Source organism: Spodoptera frugiperda, chromosome 1 (assembly GCF_023101765.2).
Source record: "Spodoptera frugiperda isolate SF20-4 chromosome 1, AGI-APGP_CSIRO_Sfru_2.0, whole genome shotgun sequence".
In the NCBI taxonomy this organism is placed as follows: Eukaryota; Metazoa; Arthropoda; class Insecta; order Lepidoptera; family Noctuidae; genus Spodoptera; species Spodoptera frugiperda.
The window spans coordinates 13,703,333-13,725,185 of record NC_064212.1 but is presented as its reverse complement, the minus strand read 5'-3'; the positions used below and the strand labels follow the sequence as shown (position 1 = coordinate 13,725,185).

Below are 21,853 nucleotides of genomic sequence, written 5' to 3'. Positions count from 1 at the left end.
ACTTGAAATTTTACTGATCAATTCATGATTGTATCAGATAAGATCGATATCTACACAGTAACTCCACAGTTTGCCTAAATTCAACATGTTTTTTTTTTTATAAAATGTCACCTCTATGCAAAATAATCTCGCTGTTATTTTAATTTCAATAAATTAAAATTGTTTGTCGTTTTATTGGATTTTTAAATTAAAGTATAATCGCTTAAATATTTCGGAATAGTAAGATTAAATTTTTAAAAAGTAATTTTTATTATCTTTTTCGAATAATAAATCTGTATTCGAATTAATTTCTAGTTTTGATTATTCGAAATGAAAACTAAAATAAGCGTTAAAGTAAAAAAGCGTTTTGTTAATCTAAATTAAATAGGTACCGATCGTTTATCGACTTTCAAGAAGTTATTAACGACCTCCTTATTGTGTTATATTTATTATACTTTATGGCAGTGCCTAAATATTAAAATAGCTCTCATATAATATGTGTTAGCATGTAAGCAAGCGTGTTTTAAGCAATTTGCTAATGTGCTTTGCATTATTCGTACATTTGTGTGTCATTTTAATAAATTTGAATAAAATATAAACATTAGTGCATTATTGATGGCAGGGCCGTATTTAAATTGCTGTGTACTGCCTATTGAATAGAACCTAATTATCATTTAATAATTTAAAGTTGAGCTTGAAGCTGCCTAAACTAACAACATCGTTAGATATTACAAGAAGCACCGTCACCTTCCACTTACCTTTGCGACAAAGCAGAAACAGTATCTCAAAACAAAGCCACAAGTATATCAGAAGGCTGGAAGCGGGGCCCACAATCACCAACACACAGATACGAACCCAGAACGCTGGGAGGTTGGGCTGCAGGCGGCTCTGCAGATCAGGGTCGGACAGCGCGCCCCGGCCGAGGGACCCGGTCGACGACGCCGAGGGCCGCTTGCTGCGCCCCGCCCGCACCTCGCCGCCACCCTGTGCACAGCCCCGGTCACACCTCGCACCGAGATCACACACTTCGATGTCCACACCTGGGATGCCTGGATCTAGGTACTACTCGACTAGGTCAGGGCTACTCTAAGGACCAACTCAACACTTCTGCTAGTATCTAGTTCTCTCTAGTAGACTAGCGACTATCTACATCACACTACGGGCTTGAACAACCTTCGTCAACCACACGCTGAAGTGTCATGTTGTTACAATTAAGGCTAAGGATCTTGTAGTCTGGAAAGTTGTGGCAGTTCACTAACTCGCTTTTTGCAAGTAAAGGTTCATCACGTGGGAGAAACACAACAAAAACATAAAAAAACCAATCTAGACAAATCTAGTTCGGACATAATAAGACGTTAATTAAATTAATTCTATTAAAATTTATTAAAGAAAAGGAGACTGAATTAATAAAAAAATCTTATGAAACGAAATAAAAGGTAATAAAAAAACAATAACTTCATCGTCTCGTCTATTAGAGCACCATCACTGTTTAGACTGGATAAATTGTATTCTTAACATAAATGCATAATCATTCGATGAATTATTTATTAGTAACAAAACACTTATTGAAGAATGAATAATTAATTCTATTTTTAACTGACAATTGAAAGACTTTACGGATAAACAGCATTTATTATTCAAAAAATTATTTCGAATAATAAATGTGAGTCTCGGCTTAATTGAATTATAATTTTAGATTTTATTATTCCAATCTGAACAGTTAGTAGTAATGTTGTATGAACACCACATGGACTAGGTTCTATAGAAGCCGTATATGGACAGTGGTACATGCAATAGTCATGAATGAAGGTATAGAGGAAGAGATTGCCCAGTGCCCAGTGGGAAGCATCGAAACGTGTGATCGTGTTGCGACTAAAAGCGTCTATTAAAACTAAATCATTATGCAGACGACCTTATTAAAAAAAAGACAAAAGTTTTACATTCGCCTAATGTAGATATGCTGTTGGGGGCATTGACATTTCATTGTCATTTACATTCAGTTTTAATAAAACTTACAATACTTGAAGGGCATTGAGTATTTAATTAAATTATTTAATGAATAATGTAATAGTTTGCAAGATAAGTGTCGTCTGCACACAAGAGTTTGATTGAAGAGACAGCGAAATATATGGAGCGGTCATCAGTACAGATAGTTAATTACATAATATTCCCATTACATTAAGCTTTCTCCTCTAAATTACACAAATAATACAGAATAAAATCATTGAAGAGATCACTTTCATGTGTTTGTATGATAATGATCGGAAAATTACCCGACGACGTTATTATTGGAAACAGAATGTCAGTTAATAATACTACGTGATCTTTGACATAATGTCAAAAGTTTTCTATTCACAAGATATAACAATAAGGCAAATCTTAACAATAAAAAATGTCTGCATTCCTATGCTAAATGTCCAACTAATCAACCAATAAGATCACTGGTTTTCAAATCTATTATCTAACTTACGTTCTAAGTTTAAAACGACGCGAGCGCATTGGCTGTTGATATGTAATAATATGTTTGTTCAAGAATAAAGAAAAGGTATTCATTAAAGTATTTTCGATGTGTTGTTGTGTTATCTAAGAATAAGTTTTATATATTATACGATTTTTATTATACTTACATTGGTAGCAATTAGGATACCAAATTAATTCTGAATTGTATTTATAGACTCTATTATTATCTTTGAAAAAATAATGGAATATTTTAGTAGCTATATGGTACCTAAAATTAAATAACTAACACCACTAATTTATTAATTGAATAGAATGGTACCTACAAAAAACCAATTACACTACTCAGTACAATATAAAAATTTAAAGAGCAAATAAAATACAAAATTAAGACAATTAATATTAGTTCATTTATCTTTCTATTTCGCTAATAAAAATAATCTTCCTTCATTCGAAAACACGTCATACTACGGCTTTGATTTCAGGAATCGGTTTAAAGTTTCATGATTCCACTGTATCGGAGACTTAGATCTACAGACTGGTCTGCAAGATGGCATAGCAAATAACTGGTGCATTCTGTTGAGACTGTCCCTATCTGCTCCATGCTACCATATGATATTCTACATTAGAAGGTTCTTCATCATAGTCCTGTAATTTTTTAAGCACTTAAAGCAACATCACAAATCTATAATCAGCATTTTAACTACCATTTAAATAAATACATTACATTAATTAAACTAGTTCCAAACTATTTAAAAACTTTCGCAAGCTGTCTCAAAACCTTTTACTCAATTAGCGAGTTACAGTAATAAATCCACAAATACTCTTGTTGAACAGACCCTAAATAGTATCTAGCCTACTGACCCACCGCTGCAGATTCACTTATTCCTGGAAACTAGACCAGGGGCCTTAGTCTGCTATTACAATTGTGTCAGAATGGTCGATCACTGATCAGTGCGAGAGGGACGGAGCTATACAACCTACATAGCTCCGTCCCTTTCACACTGCTCAGTGATTCACTTATTTCTGGAATCTAGACCAGAACAGTTGTTGTCTCCGTTTCCATTTCCATTATTGGTGCCTATGCCCGACCTGCACCAATTAGTACAGTAGGCCAAACGCTAAAAAGGGATACTTAAATGTCAGCAATTTATAACTTTTGCTTGTGTGAGGAGGATAATTTGATTTACAGTATTTTCGTTTATATTTTTATTTAGACAAGTTTCAACACGACACGACACAATACAACTCAAAAGTTGTTGTTGTTATTTAAGACTATACTTCATTATCTACGAGTAGATATATGTGTTGTCATCCGTACTTCTTGAAATGTAATTACATATTTTGGTTAGTTTTGAAGAGAAGTACAAAGTTCACTAAAATCACGGTGTACTCACGCGTATTAATTAAAAAAGCTTTACTAGTTTCAAGTGACAGAGGGACTCTTCATTATGTTATTATAAAAACATTAACTTACTTATATGTAAAGTCATATTTGTAGTTAAATCATTAAATGCAGTTTTACAAACACCCCGTTTACTTTAACCCCCTACAATTAAAACAGCATAGTTTCCAAATAAAAATCATTAGAGAGGTTTACTAATACCAGACAAACTATCTAAAAATAGTGGTAACAGCGTACCACCCAAATCGCAGGGTAACAGTATCGTTTGGAACAATACAAGGGTCATAAAACCCATCGATTTCACTTAAACGTTTATTCGTCGGGTAATGACGTTGTAAATCTACCACCGACTCGGTTTTACACACACTCCGTGTAAAGAACTATTGGAGTGGAGATTTTATAGATATTTGCGTGTGTTTCTATCTAAATTTTCGGGAATAACGGTTTAATAAGGATTTAGAGCAGTTTAAAGCTACAATACAACATAGACGACTAGGGTAGTGCTAGTGCAGCAAGTTATGAATGAAACGACGAACGACCTGTTTGTCAATTTAGGACTGGTCAATTCTAATTTGTATTATTAATGAACCTCAGGTAAGATGAAAATAACTGATTTCAAAGACAAATCATGAAATCTTGTTTAACACATGAATCCGCATAATAAATGGTACATTGGACCACATTGAAGAAAGCCATTGACAAAATAACTTCTACTTCGGGAATATACAGTAGCTATATACCTTCTATCTATACATAATTTTCTCCTGTATTATATCCGTGTGTTGTACATAAATTAATAATCAATAAAAAAGGTATCAACACAATTAACACTAAGGAAAGTCAAACGAACATAATGTACCTATCTCAAAAAAACCCCGCAACACAGACCTTCCTCTCACAATAATAATAATTTAATTATTAAATTACCTACAAAAAACCTTTAATCCCTCGCCTACGTATGTCAATAAAATAATTATAAATTACAAATTTACAACATGACCTTAATGATTTGATTGATAAGCTTTTCCACGTGGGAACCGGTTGGTAAGGACCATCAATGGACTGGCGTGCCAAATCCGATGAGATATGACCGACTCATTCACTTGCCAGACTGCCAGGTACGTCAGCTTCCGGACTCCTATACTCTATATACTATGTAGGTACTACACTCTACCATTGTAATACAAACGTGTGTGGTGGGACTTTTAGTTCAAATAGGATATGATAAGTTTAGATATACATTTTGGTTTAGACTGTCTATGAACCATTGATTAGTAAATATTGTATGTACAATAACATGCCCTTTAAAAGAGTAGCGATGGCGGTTCTACTCGTTTTTATGGTATAAGCCGATAAATGATCAGACAGATCACCTGATGGTAAGCAATCGCCACCGCTCATGGATGGACGTCCAAAACACCAGAGGTGTTACAAGTGCATTGCATGCTTTTTGGAGGTTAGGAATTTAAGGGTTGTTGGGGAATCGGGGATTAGATTGGAAGGGGGTTTAGGAATACAACGAAACATAACGCAGGTTGTTTCACGTCGGTTTTCTGTGAGGCCGTGGTATCACTCCAATCGAGCCGGCCCATTCGTGCCGAAGCATGGCTCTCCCACACTTAAATCCACGACCTGTACTGACAAACCGATTGATGGACAGTTCTATTGAGACATTTCAAATGATAATGTGGATTCATTGAATTGCAAGTTTTATTTCTCTCACTTATTGCGAAATAAAACACATCACGGTAAACTATGTTATCCCCCAATTATAGCATACTTAAAAGTAAATTCGACAAACTTTATTTATAAGAATTAGCTGCGGGGAAAACCAGTGTATCACTGTAATAGGCAAAAATGTCTGTTTGTGTAATATTTTATAGAGGTATCTAACCGATCTAATATAAATGATGTCATTTGAACACATTATTAATACCGTTTTCGGTGCACAGCTGGCTGTGTCGAAACTATAGTTTGTTTTTAGGATTCTCTATGACATTCGAGAAATAATAGATAGATTTTTTTCATTGCATTTTCCTGTTTGATAGATAATGTTGAGTCTTTAATAGATAAAAGAACAATAAAAATCATTAAAAGTAAGAGGTGTCATAAAACACAATATGTTTTTTAATAGAACGTGTTAGAATTCAGAATGTAATGGATTTATAAATAAAAATAAAGGCTAAAGATAAATTCAAAATACGTTTTTATGTCGAGATTTTTTATTCTCAAATCCTAAAAATTTCCCTGTGGAAATTCTTATACTTGACCTAAGAAGAACAGGAAAAAAAACATGAGTCATATTTTCTTATTCAACGGAACCCACATATTTTACTAAACAAAACCGACTAGCATCGCTAATTCTAATTAGCTAATATTAAAAAACAAACTAGACTATAATAGCAGCTGAAGGAAACAATATAAAGATAAAGATAACAAACATTTCAAAAAAACAATGTATTTCACAATAATTTCATTATATTTTGACCATCTGTAGCAAAATCTGAACCAGTTTATGAAGCACCAAAATAAACGCTAAAATTACAAATAATTTATTGATAATTTTAGTTCAGTAAAATCCCCAATTCAAGAGGAAATTAAAAACTGTTTCTTGTGAACAAGAAAAAATACAAAAAATATATATTTTTATTCATAATTTCGTATAATATTATAATGTAACGGTGACACATCAATTATTTTTCCTCTAACTTTTGCACAAAATATATAAATAACTCGTAAAGCAATCACATTCGAATGGAATTTAGCAATCTTATTGTAATAAAAATAGTGATGTAATCCCATAAAAAAATACTCGACAATTACTCTTGTAGGTACATCGAAATTTGAGAAGATAGCGCTGTGGCGACATCGGACAAAACCGGTATGAAATACATAAATTTTATTTAAAAAAAGACGGAGCCGTGCCCACACTTAGCTGAATTGGTTATTATCTCATTCCATAGGTACTCATGAGATTCATTACACACTTATTGGCTAGAGAACGAATAAAACCATTTTTGTAGCGGGCCAGTGATGTGGTTGTTATCGATGTTTGTCTTACTCAATGACAATCGATATAGATACTTAAATCGATATGCGATGTCTCAAGAACGAAGTTTTGTATCGAATCAGTAACTTAGAGTAGAATTTATGCGTTTTGTGTACCATTATCAAAGTTTGGAAAGAATTTGATACGTTGAAGCAGATAATTGAAAAACAAAACATTAACATATTTCATTTATATAGCTTTACAACGTACGAGTATTACGATTCGCGATATCGATAGGTACTCAAATATAATATCGACAATTGCACTTAAAAACATCTGGCCATCACTATTAGGAAACCAGTTCGCGCGTTAATTGCGGTACCAAATTCGTATCAGAATCATTTGAATATCCGTAATTTATGACAACGGGCAACACTGAGTATCATCTCTGTACTATGTGTGTTAACGTTCGCATACATTATGTTGGCAACCCGGCCATATGCTGCGATATTAGAATATTTGTTATAATGCTACAACAAGGTGGGGCTCGCTGTATAGCTGTGTAACGTTTGTTATTGGCATTGGTCACTTTTACAACACATCTTTTTTTAATTGCTTGTTGATTATATTTGAAGCTTATATTAATGTCGGGTTTTATAATAAATGGCATCTGTTCTGTAGATGGGCTACTTAGTAGCACATTGACATGCGAATCTTTAAAAGAACTGAAGATGATTTTTTAGGGGCTGAGGGTCCGAAAGTGGACTAAACGAAGATGCCGTACCCTTACTATGCTGAGAAGAAATTAAACTCGGGAGGGTACAGTGTCTTATAGAGTTATAGTCGTTTACCACCAGGCGAGATAGTGGTCAAGCGGCTACCAATATTTATTTAGTTTTTTTTTATGGAGGAAAGTCATCTCTTCTCTTATTGACCTCTCCCACCTTGGGTGAGGCGAGAGGAAGTGTCAGACTCTTACTGACTAAAAACTACCCCGTTCCTACTCCTGCTTCTCCTGCACCTTAGCTCCAGATAAGAAAAAAAATGATAACGTATAATATGAGAACCGTAGAAATCTTTCTTGAAATAAACTATACTAAGCTTACTATGATATTTAGACTGAACTAGAACAGTAACTTCTAGAAAATAACAGCCATGGTAACACATTTGGGAGCAATGACCAGTTTAATACTATATTTGTCTCTGATAGTCTTGATAAGATCTATACTAACACAATTAAGATATCGAATATGTTTGTTTGGGCAAAAGCTTGCTTTAAATAACCAAAAATATACAGAAATTAGTGAAGTCACAGATAACATACTTATCGAAGATCTCGAAAACACAGAATTATACAAAACTGGCTCAGTAGACAGAATTAAGTATTGTAGAGCCATGCTTTGGCACGAATGGGCCGGCTCGACCGGAGTGATACCACGGCCTCACCGAAAACCGACGTGAAACAACGCTTGCGTTGTGTGAGTGAGGTTACCGGAAGCCCAATTCCCCCCTTCCCAATCTTCCCAATCCCCGATTCCCCAATAACCCTTAAATTCCTAACCCCCAAAATGCAACGCACTTGTAACGCCTCTGGTGTTTCAAGTGTCCATGGGCGGCGGCGATTGCTTACCATCAGGTGATACGTCAGCTCGTTTAGTTTGCGAGTTCCATAAAAAAAATCGCACCTAGTTTTAAAATAACTCATGTGTGTCAGAACCTTATCTCACATTACACCTACGACACGACATTATATTATTAAAGCTTAATGCATTACTTAGTAACATCGTGTTATCTTGATGCAGATAAGATGATAGACCACATACAATTCTAAAACCAGCCAGGTTTATTTCACAGCTTAAAAAATCTAGACTCTTACAACTATTATTTGTGATGGCTAGATTTAATCTGTTACCTAGAAACTTGGATATTGTAGAAACAGATTTGGATTCATCTTCCTCTCTACTGGCTTTTTATGGAATAGGAGCCTCATCTGATGCTACGCAATCAGCGCCGCTAATTTCATATCAATGTCAAGGCATTTATTTCAATTTATCCCTAATTAGGCACTTTTGAAACGTCAAATTAAATTGTCCGTCAGTCTATCTGTCAGTGAAGCTAGGTGCTCGTTCCAAAGTGTAGCTTCGAATAGAGAAGAACGAGCAAGAAACTCCATCATTATCCGTTTAAAAAAATCTCTTTTCTTGAAGCTTTTAAGGGTTGTAACGGTTTTCCCACCCAGTTATGAATTTCAGTAGATTCGGCTGAATTTCAGCATCTACCTATTAACAGTGGGTGTCTAGATTACGTATAAGCATACGAAAGAAAATAAATCGATGAAAGTATTCCCTGCAAGCCAACGGGTACCTATACAATGTCATTATCAAATGACTCATAGCCGAGTGACGTCACACTGTGTTCAGGAGAAATTGCTAAAGGTTGAATGACGAATCGGAAATTCATGAAATGATGCATTTTGCGTATTAAGTAATCTATGTAAATAAGTAGTTTTCATTGAAATGTGATAAAACTACTAAGTCAAAAAGTATGTGCTCTAATCTGCTTTAACTATAAAGAATTAAAAAAAATACAGAATATGTTAGAATAATTAAAGGATATTAAAATAAGCATGTATGATTTGGTAGACAAAACTCCCAAAATAAATGCTAGAGGTAAGTATTGTATGTCCCATATGATACCTTAAGACTTTGACTGCAAACAAAAATCTTTTGAAGGCAAATCCTCCGCTAGTGCCGGTCACTTTTGGCCCCCGTAGCGTTTAATGTGTTAGGGCCTAGGGCATTATCAGAAATACAAACCAAGGCTCTTAGCACAAAGATCCTTCAATACCAATAATAAGACGAAGAGACTACGAAATAAATAGTAATTGAAACAATGGAAAACCTAAACGACCAGATACTAAGTCTAGAACATAATAAACAAACACTATTTACTCCAAAAAAAAACTTGCTCCATAAAAAAAAAATCGAACATTAAACGAAAAAAAAAAACCGCTACTTGTCTATCAGAATCAGAATCAGAATCTTTATTATCAAAAATTTTGTCGAAATTAACATAACATTCACTTAAAGTCACATACCTACCTACAGCGGGCTAGGTGAGGCATATGGCAACACTTAATACACGACATTTATGTACTTTTTCTAACTGTACACCCAGTGCAGACCGCGACATTCCACATTTCTTTATGTAAACCGGTATTAGTTTTACTTAATGTGAATTGTACAGACGACAGCATATTAAAATACCCTAAACTATCAACGCCTCTATTCAATTTCCAACCTTATACTTAAGTAATAAGGTTCAAAATCGAATGGAGAATTTGTTAAGTTTTGGGTACGTTGATGTGCTGTTGTGTACATGTTTGCGTCTTATTATAAAAATGTTGGCTCGTCTCCGATTTTTCCCACATAGAATTAGCGTGTAAGCTGTTTGTATCGATTGGGAAATCGATTGTTTTATAGCCGATAGAAGAAGGTCTAACTGTTTCTTTTGGTTACTTTACAGGTTTGTGTTTTCGTTGTAGGAATTGTTTAATTTAGGTTATTGTTGTTGTTGTTTATTATTATTATACAAGTGTTGAAAGTTGTTGGTACCTATAGAGACAAAATGGAAGAAAATATCTGTTTGTTTGTTTTTACATTGGAAATGACGTATGAGGTAATATTAATTTAAGTGAAGATCTAGGTAATTGGTCTGGTAGATAAACTAACATAATGCAATACCCTAAGAGTGTGTGCTATCTAGCTATGCTGTGAATCTATGTGTTGTGTCCACCGATACTACGCTATGTAGCGGTGCGACTAAGATATACCATTATTGATATCATTTTTGAAATAATAAAAACACAACGAAATAACCAACTTTTAACATTAAAATTAAAAGCGTAACAATGATCAATCAACCTCTTTGTTAAAACTTAATCATATTTAAGCTGTCATTTGGTAAACGAATGAGGTTCTAATGTCGGGAGGTCGGCAGTATTATAGGTAGATACACACAAATACCCCGGCCAGTAAGCGGTAAGCTTACTTTATAATTTAATTATACTTCACGAGATTTTCACTGAGCTAATTAATTAGAAAAATAATTGATTTAATGCAAGAGACTGCCTCGATGATTGTAAATAAATATGCTCATATTTAAATACTGATATGTACCCTTAGTACAAGTTTGCTTTATGTTGAACGAAAGTGCGCATTCGGCACTCGTTTCTGCTACTGGTTTGCGATCAGGATTATTATATACATAGTAAGCTTTACACAATCTGCCTCAGCAGCATGGTCAAAAAAAAATAAGCCTATGACACTCTTCAGCTTTCAATCTATACCTAGACGCCAAAATTCATTAATTATATAATATCTTTCGAGTACAGAAACAAATTTATTTACAAACCAACCTAACCATCTTTATTTAAAGTAAAAAGAAGGGATTCGAAAATTTATCTTCAAAAAACTTGTTAAAAAGGTCCCATAACTTGGTAACATCTTCAAAATAAGGTATTTTGGCTTCAACGGAAGTAATACGAATGTTATGCAGGTACAAAATCCGAGGTGGCCATTTAAAAATAAGTGATACTAATTTAATAAGATGAAAAGGGATCATAAAAAATGAGACGGACAAAATTGGCTACCCAATGTATAATTAAAAGTGATTCATATCGACTTTAAGTTAAATTAATGAGAAAATTTATTAACAGCTATACAATAGTTTCGTAAAATAAAAAAAAACTTAAAGTTAAAGTCAACACATTTATTCCAATTAAACCATAAATACCTAGGTACTTTTGAAACGTCAACAAAGAATGAAATAAAGTCTGTCAGTCTGTCCGTCAGTGAAGCTAGGTGCTCGTTCCAAAGTGTAGCTTCGAATGGAGAAGAACGAGCAAGAAACTCCATATCCACTTAAAAGCCCTAAGCCCCATTTCTAAAATAGAAACAACAATTCCAAATTCAAAATCCACGCAAAATGGTAACAACGGAAAAAAAACAATCGAACGCCACGTCACAAATCAGAGAGGATTCCATTTTCAATTTTAATTTTTTTTACGCCACTACGAGTATCGGGCGTAGTTTTTTTTTACGATATTTACGCCGAGGACAATGCAAGGAATCATGACTTTAGAGATAAATGGAATATGAACTGAAAAAAAAGGTCCATGATGTCCAATTTAAAGTGGATACAGAGGGTTTTATAAAAACGAAAGTGCATACAGGTATATTATTGTTGTGTGGACGGATGGAGCTTCGAAAACGAGGATGCGGCATTTTGAGATACGGTTTTGGCGGTAAAATTGCCTGCTTTGTTGGTTCGTAATTTGTTCTTGTAAAATGCAAGGAACATCACGAAAATATGCTAAAGATGGAAAACATTTTAAATAATTAAAATTATGTAGTGGCAGCAAGAAATAATAAACTAAAACTACATTTTTACAACAGAAGTCACAGCTAAAATTGCCGTATCCAATCAATCTTTGAAAGCTGCTCTAAGCTCCTACAAAAGGTAGATGCAGTAACGAGATATGATATTATTTTTTGTATAGTGTCGCGGGGGTGGCCGGGGGACGAGAGAGGGGGAGGGGGGTGTAGCAGGGGGAGGGGGATGCCGTCAGGTGGATTCCACTTCGCAACGCATTGTCGTATTGTTAACTTATCGCGGCATACGATAATTTATGAAGGGTAACGTGGGTACGTGGGTATATGGGTATCATGGTTGTGGGTACGTGAGAAACCCAGGCCAATGCTCGAGATTCCAACGTGTTTAGTTAGGTGTACTACCTACTGCCTACTCCGAATTTACTTTGGTTAAGTGTTATGTGTTATTAGGTTGGTCTTTTTAAGAAAAAATTGGAATCGGTTTTGGTCCTTTGGTTCGAACTTTGTCGTGGTTTTTTGGTGTGAACTATGGAGACACGTTGGTTTGTTTACTGTTCATGATTTAACGGAACGAAATTTTATTTCGTACTAAGAATGTTTAATTAATACTTCCCTAATAACGATTATTTTCATTCAAATTGCATTACAGAAAGAATACCTACACTGCAAGTCTGAGCAGCATCGGATGACGACTGCGCATGCGTGGAATCTTAATATAATATCAATTTCGCTGCGTTCAAACACACTTCATATTTGCGGATGCATAGGGCTGCGTCCGACTGGACTTTTAAAAACTATAATTAGAAAGAAATTTCAGTTGAAAATAACAATATAATTTGCAATATAAAAAACTTAGAACAGCAAATTATACAAAAATATGCCAACGTGGTCCTTTCATCCGAATTATTCGATTGAGCCAAAACCATTAAAAATACAGATCGAGATAATCGGATCACGTATAAAAATATGACAGGCAGCGCAAACTATCACGATCAATTTGGGATCAAAAGGTTCGCTGATTACAATCACACACCCCTTATAACGAATCACCAAAGGGGCATAACACGACAACTTACCAAAATCCATTACTTAAACCATTTACCATAAAGCAACGCACACACAACCCTACGAACATTCAGGTACCTCTTATCGCGCCATCTTTCCACTCGCATTGTTTATTTCCTTCACACGTATACCAAATTAAACACTACTATAAACACGCAAATACCACCCTTATTTCTACCATATTAAAGTTTGCACAAAAGCCTCGATAAGTTTGTAATGCAAGTACAGAACTCCATCTCTGTCGCAGCGTGACATTTCATTAGAGCTCCGAGATTAACTTATTAAAAGCATTCGTGTTCTTTTTTCAAAATATTCGTATGCTTTGAAGTATCAAATGCGCGCGCAAATGGGTATATTGAAGGCATGACGTCACCGTATGGGTTTATAAGTGTTGGTACATTTATTACTTTTTATTGGTTATGGCTAAGTGTGCGTGGGAATGTGATTCCGTTTAGGGACAGATAACTTACTGATTATAAGTCTTATTCTTTTTGTTTGAATACTTTATGAGCTTTATTTTGGTGACTTTAAAACGTACCAAATTTTTTTCAACTCGTTGCGTTTGGTCATAATTTTTATTCAGTTCTTCAAAGGGAAAAAACGTCTTGTACAAATATCTAAGTATTTTAATATAACTTTCGTGAGACATACTAAATTAATTATTATGTTATCGGCTTAGTCACGTAACTGTTTGACGAGGAACTCGACTAATTTCAAGCCATACTAGAGGCTTATATTCATGAGCAGCATTCCGCGACACACGACACAGCGATTGTTGCGCTGTTACCTGCGTGTCGCGCGACGTCGAAACTAGTCAGTTCCTCGTCAAACAGAATAAGCCGATAACATAATAATTGATATCTAAATATGTTCGCACTTTTTTCTCTTTTGTGTAATAGAGTTTAACATTTTTATAAGTAGTTATCATTAATCACCAAATCTTGACGCAATCGTCTTATTACTTGATATTTGTATCCTTGTAGTTATTCTTTTTTAAGAAATAAAGTTAACTCACTAATTACGGGAAAATCCTAAAACACCGGTATGTACTTATTGCCGTCACTAACACTGTTTTCCTTTTAAAACCTGTACAATTCATTTACCTACCTGTGTTTTACCAAACAAATTACCTAAAGCCTTTGCACTGGTTAAAGCTCTTTGTATATCTCTTTCCTTGTATGATTGTGATTATAATAAGACAACTTATACATACTGGTACTTTTCGATTTTCAGAAAAAGGAATGGTTAAAAAAATCCCATACATAAAGGCTATTTAACAAATGCTTAACCACTATTATTCTTCCAACAGCAACAGCATGTCATTCGATGGGGAGAAATTCGCTAATTCCATATATTTTATGTACACCTATATAACTCGATGTCGCTTTGATCAGTTAGCCTACTGTCCATATAATCGGCAAACTTATGGGTTCCTAGCATGGCCTGAAACTATTCGATTAACCTCGAAGCCATATACATTAATTTAATTTATCTTACTACAGATAAATATTCTTTCACAAACCACACGAAGAACAATTCATGCCAAAATCCTTACTACACAACCTAAATACTTAACATTAACAAAATACAATTTGCCATTCCTCTCATTCTCCACATAACTTTCACTTGTTTAAACCAACTGTCAATTTGCAGAAATCAAAGCTGAGCTGCGCAAGAGTCGATCAGTGTTTCACTCGACTTCACCTGCCGCCGGCGACTCTTTGATCGTTAATAATAACAATTATCGCGTGCGCCCGCGACGCGCCGGAAGGTGACCCCCGGCGAGACGGTGTTGCCAGGACTCGACGTCTTATTATACCGTGGGATGTAAGAAACTACAGTATATAGAAGTTTTCAGATGAAGCTGTCATTGATTACTTTGATTGCTTTTTCAGTACGATTTATTAGAAAAAGCTTGTTTCATTTGATTTGTAAAGATATTGTTGTAGAAAAGGGATAGTACATCTTGCACATAAGTTACAACTAGCCTCGTCATTAGTCAAGAATTTGACATTAGTTTATACAACAACAAGTATTTTATAGATATTTACCCAATTCTTTACTCTCTGAATAGTTTTTAACTTAAAAAATTCATACAATTCCTAAAAATGTACACAGGAATAAAAATCCAGTACGTCTGGCAACCCATCAAAAAATTCGCAATTGTTCCACAACGCCCATTGCCAAGGCCACGCAGGGCGGCGCGGGCGCAGCCGGTCTGCGTTCTTTTTGTTTCTCGCGCATGCGCCCGCTCAGAGTCAAGGGCACGCTGACCCACTTCCTGCGCAGCCTTCGCCGCGCGAGCACGTGTCGGGAGCAGATGCTACACTTGTTTGTTTTTAAAATCATTTTTGATAGGGGTTTTTAGAAGACAGGTGCAGAATATGATAATTTTGAAACAAATAAAGTCGTAAATATGACGGTGGATTTTGTTTATTTCATAGCTGTTGTACAAAACAAAGCTCATTATCGTCTCTTACACAAAACAAACCAAAACTTCTACTTATGTACAGTTAATTACAATCATAGATCACCAAATGGTATAACTACGCCCACGCAGTGATTTACATTCGATCTCATTTCTCAACAGAAACATTATCAGTAATCTGGTCACACGTATAGCCGAAAAATGTCATTAAGGAAATTAAAGGCAAATCTAAAACAGTATCAAAACTAATCTCCTAACACTTACATACAAACTATAGGCCTAATTAAACAAGCTATTCATTCAAAATAAATAAAACAACCAAAATAAAATGAGCTCTAGTCTTTTTAACGTAGTACTTATACAGTTTTTCGAATCACACCTACATGGACAATAAAAATTTTAACATAGCCATATAGCCGACATAGCCGGGCGATGGTGTAATGCCTTTCACATAAGATTAGCCACGTACTCCCATCGTAATCGTAAATATATGGATATCTATAAAAAATACTTACTGTAATGGTGTTTCGCAATTAGATATGTGCTGTTATAAGTGGCTGGTAGTTGAGATATTATCGGTAAGTAGACGTGTCTTCGTCAGTATATGATTGTACTTACAACATACTTACATATATAATTAGGTATGCATTGTATACTTCGTTGAGTAAAAGACTAGTAGCAACAAATTTTTCTATAGCCTTAATACGGTTTTACTTTACGTTTAAAGTAATCGCAAGGAGAGCGCGTTCGGCACTCTGATTGGCCGGCTCGAATAAACCAACTAATCAGAGAGCCGAACGCGCTCTCATTTCGATTACTTTAAACGTAAAGCAAACTTGTACTAAGCCCTCTGATCCTATCAAAATGAATAAACTAACAAATTCATGTTTTGCCTATAAATATTATTGTAGTTTCAAACAAACAACGTATTTACTTCTATGAAATAAAAATGATAGACAACACCTTTAACTCGTTTCGAGTACAAACATCCTCCTATTACAACATAAAATCTCCAAAACATTAATTCTAAGATTAAAAATCCCCAACAACATTTATTTGCGTTAATCTAAGTAAGTAATCATTCATACGACATTACTTGAAGAACACCTACTAAAGACAATCCGCCATTTTAGATTTATATTTACAAATCCGCATTAAGCTTATAATTTCTAAAATATATAAAAGTTTTATTTCTTTTAAAGATTAAATAATTAAAGAATGTAACAGTAAGTTATGAATGTGAAATCTTGCATAACTGTTTGTGCACCGAAGAGGTTAATCGGCTTATACGGATAATATACTAGCCATTACCTCGCATTTCTCGCATAGAAATTGGTTATATACGACCATTTTGAAAAATTTTGTACCTACTTAAATTTTTAGTTTTAAAGAACCGTTATTCTTACCCAAATGCTTCGTAAGAAAAGGTTGAATTTCATCCTCAGTTCTCAGAAATACTGGAATAGATAGGATCAGGTTGCACAGGGATCAAAATAATACATTTGCGAGTCCAGCACGTAAAATCTCCGGAGCTGCGGACTACCTAGCGGGTTTACCGGGGCTCCGGCTAGAAAAGTAGGAGTAGGAACGGGGTGGTTTTTAGTCAGTAAGAGTTTGACACTCGCACTCGCCCAAGGCGGGAGAAGTCATTGGATGATTTTCCCCCTTTAAAAAAGCACGTAAAATCTAACAGTGCTTTTATCAAAATTGATTCAATATATTTAACAAAAACATACAGAGAATTTTAACCTAGATGTTTACATAAAAGTATGTAGGTATGTAACATAGAGTAAATATAAATGTCACATAAGAAATTTACATCGATTCCATTACTGGTATTGATTTCCAAAATTCATAAATTACAATTCCGTGTAACGGTGAAACCAATAAGCGGGATCGTCGCGATAGGTTTACGATGGGGCCACTAGAACAACGGAAAGAAGAAAGTACCTATTCAATGTGAGTCATCTTGGAAAAGTTTCGTAAATGTCAAAAATTACCTACTTGTATATAGTTCTTCAATCTGAAGGGATTGTTTTGGTAGTATTGTAACTAATTCAGTTTGATTTATTAAAACAGCATTTCAGTGTATAAAACCGTCAGATTTATAGTGACCGACAGTATTACCTATTATTATTTAGTTAATTGTAAATACATTATCATATTGTTTCGTTTGTCTGGAAAATACTGTTTACATTTTTAACAGGAAAAGAATCGACATATTTAATTCACAAAAAAGCTCCTTAACATAAATTTACTCGCATTCGCTTATAAAACGAGCTATTTTCGTAGCCACACGTTTACTTCATTTGAATAAAAAAGAGTACGAAACTACGGCCACAGTGATACAACTATTTATATTATAATATGTATAATGTTTCCTGTTCTGTGCGCGACTTTCTATTGTGCTCCGATAATTTATTTCATTTTAACATCTCGCGTGCCATATTGGGACAAACATTGGCCAATATGGTCATTGGATAGGTACTTAAATAGTTCTTTCGTAAAATATTTGCAACTTTATGGCGTTGGTTTGAAAGACCAATATAAAAAGCTTTATTACTGAGTAAATTGAATACATCCTTATGTGACAGTTCTGTGTGTTACCCGTTCAATATGTAAATATTGTGGAAGATACGCCCACTTGCGCTACTTTATTTAACTGACCGAAACTGTTGCCACTGTTACACAGTTACGCGTAAACATATCAATAAATTAATACTTATTCTAATCCAAGAAAACAACGTTTACGCAACAAACAGTCCGGTGATAGTTGTCTTGCAAAACAATATTACTACACAGCTCATCAAATGCTCTACTTTTACGTCGTCAACACGCCAGACGTTTGTCACAAACATTGGCCGCACGCAGACGGCGCACAGCCAACATGGGACCAACACGCGACCAATACTCATCAATTGGTTTCAATAGCGCTCTTGAATAATTCATGTGACGCGAAACTCGCACATCTCAAGTTAAATCTTGTTTATATTTATTATTTTTATTGGAAATATCCTACGTCCAACGCACCTGCCTACCGTTAATGTAGGCAAAAATTACAATATGAATAAATATCATTTTTTTATCATAAAAAACGTTAGTCCACAGCGGTCTCATTGTGAATGGAATCTTCATTTATCTGTGGCATAAAATATATGGCGGATATAGTTTATGGCATGTGCGGTCTAGACATAGACCACCGACAAGAGGGCAGTAACGGGTATTATATTTTATGTAGCATATTTCTAGTAACTTTATTGTTTTATGGCCAATCTAAAAGAAAATATACGGCTAAAACAGATATAACAAAGTTAATTACCTCTATACTTATATTCGAAATATCTATAAATCAGTTAAGTTACATACTTAATAACACTTATTTGGTCTAATTTACTTTGACAAAGAACCAAACTCGTTACAATCATGAAGACTGAAAAAGTTACTAGTCTAGTTATGACATGGATAGCTGTGAAAACTCTAGACCTCTACTTTGAATTCATATACATACTAGAGTTTACAAACATATCCGAACACTTGTTCAGATATGTTTGTAATCTCAAAGCTTAGTAAACAGCAGATAGTACAAAAAATCGTGACTGAACAATATACAAACAAATAAAAATGCAAATTATTTCACTTCTTTTGAAAACTATCTACACACACAGATCTCCAACAGCGCGACCCAGAACCATAAAATAAAAAAACACGAATAAATAACAACACAACAAGTACTGTACAAAACTAAAAAAAAACTACAATCAAAACACACTCGAAAATAAAACAATTTACATGAAAATAAAGCCTTTTATTGCATACACCTTTCCATTATAAACAGACTACTGTTCAAAGAAAAACTTTTCACTACAAAAAACGGGTAAGTGGTTCACGCAGGATCCCGTTGCGTAGCGGGACTGCTGCATCCCGCGGGATCGGCGCACGCGCACGCGTCTACGCACAAACCGACACACCTATACCTTTGTATAGACGGCGCAACAGGTTTTTAGTTTGTAAACATGGAAAACTGGGTTAATCTTTTCAGCTCATTAGTTTGTTGTGAACTGGGGAATAAAATGAAACTTATGATTTAGTTTTGCTATAAGTAATGAGATGCACTGATTTTGACTTAAAATTAAAATTGTGATCTCATTTGTTTCTTAATTGTCAAGGAAAAGTTTAAAGAATGTCATTCAAAAGAATTGCCTTGGATAGCTCAATGGATTTTCTAGATTTCCTTTCACGAACTCAGCATTTTTCACCAAATACCATATCCATGCATAATATGAAACATTTAATGTAGAACTCTTCGAAGTTATCAGTTTTGTACCCTTAGTACGAGTTTGCTTTACGTTGAATGAAAACGAACGACCGTGATCGGTGCTCTGATTGGCTGGCGCGAATAAACCAACCAATCAAAGCGCATATCGGGCATTCGATAAGATCTCGTTAAACGTAAATGAAACTCGTACTAAGCCCTCTGTTGCATCGCCAATTTAGTTCTATTAAACGTGTGAAAAACAGTAGCCAGCCATATTGAAAACAATTGTCACTTGAATTAGCACTTTTCCTCAATACTACCCACGTTCAATACTTCTGCTTACACCTTTTTGGTATAATATTAGCACTTATATTTCTTTTACTATCTCCCACGCAAATGTAGATAAAATAATATAATTAACGAATACGTAATAAAATGAATTATATGTTTTGTGTTGTTATTTTTTCGAGTCTTAATTATGAATTCATATTTATATGGATTAGTATCTAATTACTACTTACCTAATAGATGTGACATGCTAAAATATTTACTTTACACATAAACATGGATAGGATTAAGTCATAGTATTATTTGGTTGGATATTTGACGTTGACGTAACGTCACGCCTTTATCCCCGAAGGGGTAGGCAGAGGTGCACATTACGGCACGTATTTATACTTTTTTAATTTTCATCTGCTCCTCCCACAACCTTAAGATTCTATCTAGATATAATATATAAGGGAGGTACAGCAACAATTAAATAAAACCCAAAGAAGATTATTTGTAACAAGTACTTTTTACACAGTATTTATTTTATATTTGACTAGCTTCTGCCGGGGGCTTCGGCCACGTTCCCGTGGGATAAAAAGTATCCTATCCCCAAGTCAGATTATACCCTGTCTGTATACGACATCAAAATAGTATATTTCTTTTAGTATTACTTATTCACTTTGACGATATAACCAGAAACATTTGCGGATAATTGCAGATAGATCCATTTCTACAATTAATTCTAATGTAGATACCACCGACAAGTCTGCCATCACCATTCCGAGAATCTGAATATAAACAAAACAAGTGCGCTCAAAGTTATAACGAGCGTAAGCGCTCACATATACACATATAAACATATAAATATGGCGGGTTCATTAAAATGGCAACTAAGCTTTGGATCCAATTAACTTCAAAGACTCAAAGTTAATGTGTCGGTGCAATTACGCGCATGTGCGCGCGGACCGCGGTCAAAAATGTCATACGTTTAGTAAAAAACGTTTTATACATGTGTTGGTGTTTTAATGTGTAGTTATTTGTTTAGGTTATTTGAGAATTTTAATAAACTGTGGCATTTTTAAATCAATTTTAAGTACTAATGAATTATTAAATTAGTAAAATTCGTAGCAATTGCCGGTCCATTGTCTCTGCCTACCCCCTGAGACGCAGACGTAGGTTATGTATGTATTAAAGTTCTAAAAACACTCAACTTTGAGGTAACTTTTCAATGATCAACAATACAAAATGGCGATACAAAACAAAATCTTTACAAATGAAGTAAAATGTTTGTCAAAACAAGTGTGAGTCAGTCTTGTTTGCACTTTGATGTGGATTACATTAATATTGTTATTGATACAGAGTTCGAAGACCCATGCTTTGGAGAGCACTTACAGTTAGTCATTGTTTTTTACAAACATGTATTCGTTTTCAGCTAAAAATATAAAAGTCTGATAAAAAGACCTTCTCCTAAGTCTTAAGAATACTATGCTGAAAACCGTATCAAAGTCGGTTCTGCCAAACACAAGATAATGGCGCATAAATATACATACATACAGGTTAAATTGAGAACCTCAATTTTTGGAAAAAAAGCAATGTGTGATCCGTATTATCC

General features: G+C 34.6%; 1 protein-coding gene across 9 annotated transcripts in view; it reads right to left on the bottom strand.

Annotated features, from left to right (window-relative positions):
* LOC118273212 (voltage-dependent L-type calcium channel subunit beta-2) overlaps nucleotides 1-21,853 on the bottom strand; it is a 161,864-nt gene that overhangs the window by 127,814 nt on the left and 12,197 nt on the right. For 4 of the 9 annotated variants that reach the window (XM_050702221.1, XM_050702434.1, XM_050702485.1 and 1 more), the window contains exon 3: nucleotides 835-963. The exons of the other annotated variants lie outside the window; for them this stretch is intronic. In XM_050702221.1, coding sequence (XP_050558178.1) covers nucleotides 835-963 — 129 coding nt within the window. The remainder of the gene's footprint in view (nucleotides 1-834; nucleotides 964-21,853) is intronic. 9 annotated transcript variants of the gene reach the window in all.